A 5,224-nucleotide genomic window follows, 5' to 3' on the forward strand; every position below is an offset into this window, starting at 1 on the left:
ATTTTAACAGCGGCTGTACCATAATGTTTATTGCTTTATATCAAATGGTTTTTATATCTGTTTCTGATGTATGATGTGGTACAAGATGGTGTTGTTTTGGATAATGTCTTGTTGTAATTGTAAAGTATGGCGTTCTAGTTCTTGTGCCATATTTTTTTTTTTTTTAAAAGAAAGATATGTGTCATTTTATTCACAAAATTGTACCTAGTGGTGTCTTGTAGCTGAATGTTTTTTGGTCTATTCTGGATGACACTTTTTGCTTCTGCATTGTGTTGTATCTGCTATTGTATTCAATTGCGATGTATGGCGTTGTGGTATGGCTTGTTGAGTTTGCATTGTCCTATGAGTGAACATTCCATTGTGGTAGTAATGATTTTTTTTATAAATTTTTTGCTATGCTATTGTATGTGGTCATGTTTGCTTTTGAATAAATTTTTTTTTTCTTTTTCTCCTTACAGAATAACTTGAAACAATGGCGTCAGATTCACCAGCTAGCCAATCGGCACAGGAGAGTGCGGTGAGTAATTATGTCCAGTTGCTTACTATTCGGTGTCATTTGTAGCCTTGGCACTAATTTTAAAACAATTTGTACAGGCTTCTTCAAGTGAGGAGGAAGGGACCCAGCAGGAGCAGGGAGATCGGGGTCAAGGTGTGGCGTCAAGCAGGCAAGTATTATTTTTTTGGTTTTTTTGGTTATTATTTCTTTACTAATCCAGCTGTGAGGAAGGATGGCTATTCTTTCACTTGTGATGTTGACATTAGGGCAGCAAGTTATGGGGGAAGGAGACATTTTAGGTGAACTCCCAGCACAAGAACAAACAAGTGGCATATACTTCAAATACAGGACAGGGCAAAAGTACATATCATGACAGGTGCAGGTGGTTGTTGTGAATATTTTCAAATATTTAACCTTACTGTTTTCCTATTATTCTAGGTTTCACAACGGGAACACGAGAGTATTGATGTTGACCTGCTAATTACCAGCATCCAGGAGCGTGGCACGCGGACCAGGTGGTGTTGAGGCGGATGTGGCAAAAGCGCTGTGGGATGGCTTTGACAGCGCTTCAGCCAAGGAGAAAGGCAACTTTGGTGAGTATTGCTGATATGCCGCTATCATCAGGCCAGGATAAAACAACCGTGTGTGATGTGAGCAACGCCTTTAACTTTGCATCACAAACAGTTGTGTTATCATTTTTAAATGCTAAATATTTAACTATTTTTGTTGTATTCATTCACAGTCAAAAAGTTGAAGACCAGATGGCGATCCATGAAGGACCGTTTCAATAAGGTCCTCCGTGCTGAGGAGAAGCAAGCTTGCAGTGGTGCTGCTGCGGCCAGGTCTGTGCCCTACAAATACAGCAGGGCGTTACAGTTCCTGAGACCGGTCTTTGGCCGCCGAAAGTAAGTATTTCTGGTACAGCACAATATGCATTTTACACATACCATATTGCCCAGCCACATAGCATATTGCACAGCCACATCATACATTGCCCAGCCACGTACATTGTGCATCCACATAGTATATTGCCAGGCCACTATATCGCAGCCACATAGTACATGTTCTAGCCACGTATCCAGATAGTAGATTTTACAGGCACACAGTGTATTGGCCATCCACGCAGTCAGCGTAGCATATTGGGCATCCACGTAACTTTTGGGATGGTATATTGCTAGTGTTGAGCGATAACTTCCGATACTTGAAAGTATCGTATAGTATCGCCCGATACCCGAAAAGTATCGGATATCGGCGATACCGATACCCAATAGCAATACAAGTAAATTGGACACCAAGTATCTGAAGCTATCCTGTATGGTTCCCAGGGTCTGAAGGAGAGGAAACTCTCCTTCTGGCCCTGGGCTCCATATAAATGTTTAAAGTAAAGAATAAAAATTAAAAATATTGATATATATACTCACCCTCTGACGCGTCCTGGTTGTAACCAGCAGCTTCCGTTCCTTTGAATGAGCGCTTGAAAGACCAGATGACGTTGCGGCTTGTGATTTGTTGCGTGAGCGGTCACGTGACCGACACGCAACCAATCACAAGCCGCAACGTCATCTGGTCTTTCAAGCGCTCATTCAAAGGAACGGAAGCTGCTGGTTACATCGGTAAGGTCCAGGTTGCGTCGGAGAGGAGAGTATATCAATATTTTTTAGTTGTATTTTTTATTTTAATATCGATCCCGATACCGATTCGCAATATCGCAAAATTATTGGAACTCGGTATCGGAATTCCGCAAACACTGATAGACAGAGGATTGTAATCTATTGTTGTGTGACCTAATTTAAACATTATTATTACAGGATTTGGCGTATGTGAGAGGTTATTATTTGTAGACTAATGTTGCCCTTTTCTTTTCACAGAACACACAGCAGCACCCTCGAGCCTGGCCCATCTGGAGCGGTCCGTCATGAATCGCCATCTGGAACGTCACAGCCATCCCACAGCGCGAGCAGTCTTGTACCACTTTCTGGGGAACTGGCAGCCAGTCCATCAGGTGTTCCCCTGCCCGATGCCTCTGGCACTCCTTCTTTCGGGTATTCCCGTCAGCGTCAGCGGGCCTCGGACAGGCCGCTGCCCGAATTTTTGCATTTGAGCACGGTGTTCCAGAATTGTTTCAAGGCGCTGGGCGATAGAATGGACACTGCTCTGTCCAATATCGACCGGCGCCTTGAAACAATCGAAACCGAGCTCTCGAGGCCGGCAAAACATTTTTTTAGTACCATTGCTAAGGGCATGCTGGAACACCTTACGCCGGAACTCCAGATTTCGGTGATGCAGGACTGCAACACTTCCTACGTGAGGGCTCTGCAGCAGGCTCGGAGAATGCAGTCAGCGACTACAATGCCCGTAGTACCATCGCTGGCTAGCATGACTTCGACTCCTGCTGCAGAGCTGCTCCAGCCATCCCACCGAGGTCCGCGTGCGGCGGGACGCCACCACAGACATTACATTGCGCCGCCGACTCCTGCTCCTGCCAGGCCCTCAGCCTCCAGTACCCGTCATGCTGAAGGAAAAAAAAAAGAGGAGGAAGACTACAAGGTCATCATCTGAGTCTCTGGCTGCTCCAACACAAACACCCAGATCTCGGCTGGGGTCGAGCCGGAGCAGGAGCAGCCAGAGCCAGTCGAGATCAAGTGGGAGACTTGTTATGCCTCCTCCCTCCCCTGCAGAGGTTGCTGTCTCATCGCCAGCTTACATTGAGGGCTTGCCCTCTAGTTTATTGGAATATGGCTCCACATCCTCATCCTCTTCCTCCCCCACTCCCAAACAGAGACTTACCACTCACCCATGGTAGCTGAGGTTGATACACCATAGTTTTATTTCCCATCCTTTTTTCCTGTTTCCCCAAATAAAAGTTTTATATTTCAAACAATATGTGTTTTTATTGGGCAGTAGACTTCTCGGCAATACACACCGTGCGCCGTCTACACATATCTTGTGTTTCAAAACACCTCATATATATGCAATATCAGACACAATTTTCTCAATTTTCCCTTTTCCTTTTTTTGGGTGTCTCACATTGCTGTATGAGGTGTTTAGAAACACTTTAGGCCACTTTCACACGTCAGTGTCTCCAGTACGTGAGGTGACATTTTCCTCACATACCGTAGACACTGACACACGTAGACCAAATCAATGCATCTGTTCAGATGTCATTGTTTTTTTGGGGTCCTTGTCTACGTTTTCCAAACACGGACACATGTCAGTGTTTGTGGGAGTGCACGTATAAGGGACCCAATAAAGTCAATGGTTCCGTGTAAACACGTACCGCACCCGGACGTTGTCCATCTGCAGTCCGTGTGCGTGCATGAGACACCGCTACAGTAAGCGCTGTCCCCCCCACATGGTGCTGAAGCCGCGATTCATATTTTCCCTGCAGCAGCGTTTGCTGCAGAGAATATATGAATTATATAGTGTTTAAAATAAAGATCTATGTGCCCCCCGCCCTCCCACCCCCTGTGCGCCCCCCCGCTGTTCTGAAAATACTCACCCTGGTCCCTCGTTGGCTGTCGCTGCTTCCTGTCCTGGGCGCACCTTGTACTGTATGCGAACACGTGGTGCCGCCAATTAGAGTCATCAATAGGCGGCTCCACCTCCCATACTGGTTGACCCTTCTATTCATGACTGTAAATGAGCGTCCCCACGTGACCGCATACAGTAGAAGGTGCGCCCAGGACAGGAAGCTGCGACAGCCAACGAGGGACCCGGGTGAGTATTTTCAGAACAGCGGGGGGGCGCACAGGGGGTGGGAGGGCGTGGGGCACATAGATCTTTATTTTAAACACTATATAATTCATATCTTTTCTGCAGCAAACGCTGCTGCAGGGAAGTTATGAATCGCGGCTTCAGCACCAGATGCTGGTACGTGTGGTACCCAGTGGGCACACAGGCGACACACGGGTGCCGCACGTGTGCCACACTGACGTGCCACAGAAACGTAGGGGCACACGGACACGTAATTCCGGTACCGATTGTTTCTGGTCCCGGAATTATGTTGACGGGTGACTGCCCTAGATTGTATACATAAGGGTTTTGCAGACCATTTGGTAGCTGGTGATCACCAGAGTACATTTTGTGCAGTACACCGTTTAGCCCAGTTGGTAGATAAATGTACTTTGGAGAAGTGTTGAAAAATGCAAAAAAATTTTTATTAAACAACAAGTTTTTATAAAAAGGGTAGCAAGTTTAGTCAAAAAACAAACATTTATGAAGTATAGGTAGATGCCAAATTGGAAATTACATTACCCACCTACACTGATGACATTTATTGCACATAATACTGTATAAATATTCTATTATCATTATATTATATATTTAGCACAGTTACAGTTAAAAGGTATTTAGTGTTGTAGTTAAAACCAGTAATACAATAGTCAAACATAAACACTACACCATAGTATCTTGCCATGCTACACGGCCAACATCTGAAACAAAATAGGAAGCAAATCGATCCCTCATCTGCGCAATTTCAACACTTGTCCTCAGAGGATGATCTTGGTAATCGGGCAATGGGTTTGGAATGGGTTCATCGAGTTCCACGTTCAGTCTCTCTTTGGCCATAATATAATTGTGGAGAACCACACAAGCCTTCACCACCTCATCCACTGTCTCAGTTTTCAGATTAATGGCGGATCCTAATATACGCCATTTGGAGACAAGGATGCCAAAGGCGCACTCCACAGTTCTTCTGGCTCTGGGCAGTCTGTAATTGAAAATACT

General features: G+C 45.3%; 1 protein-coding gene across 1 annotated transcript; it reads left to right on the forward strand.

Moving 5' to 3' along the window:
* Positions 1–299: 299 nt before the first annotated feature.
* LOC138667882 (uncharacterized) lies at positions 300–3,055 on the forward strand. Its single transcript, XM_069755963.1, has 6 exons — positions 300–314; positions 459–517; positions 595–665; positions 985–1,089; positions 1,239–1,401; positions 2,365–3,055. The coding sequence occupies exons 1-6, from the start codon at positions 300–302 to the stop codon at positions 3,053–3,055; spliced, it is 1,104 nt and encodes a 367-aa protein (XP_069612064.1).
* The last annotated feature ends 2,169 nt before the right edge of the window (positions 3,056–5,224 follow it).

This window comes from Ranitomeya imitator, chromosome 2, assembly GCF_032444005.1.
Source record: "Ranitomeya imitator isolate aRanImi1 chromosome 2, aRanImi1.pri, whole genome shotgun sequence".
Taxonomy (NCBI): domain Eukaryota; kingdom Metazoa; phylum Chordata; class Amphibia; order Anura; family Dendrobatidae; genus Ranitomeya; species Ranitomeya imitator.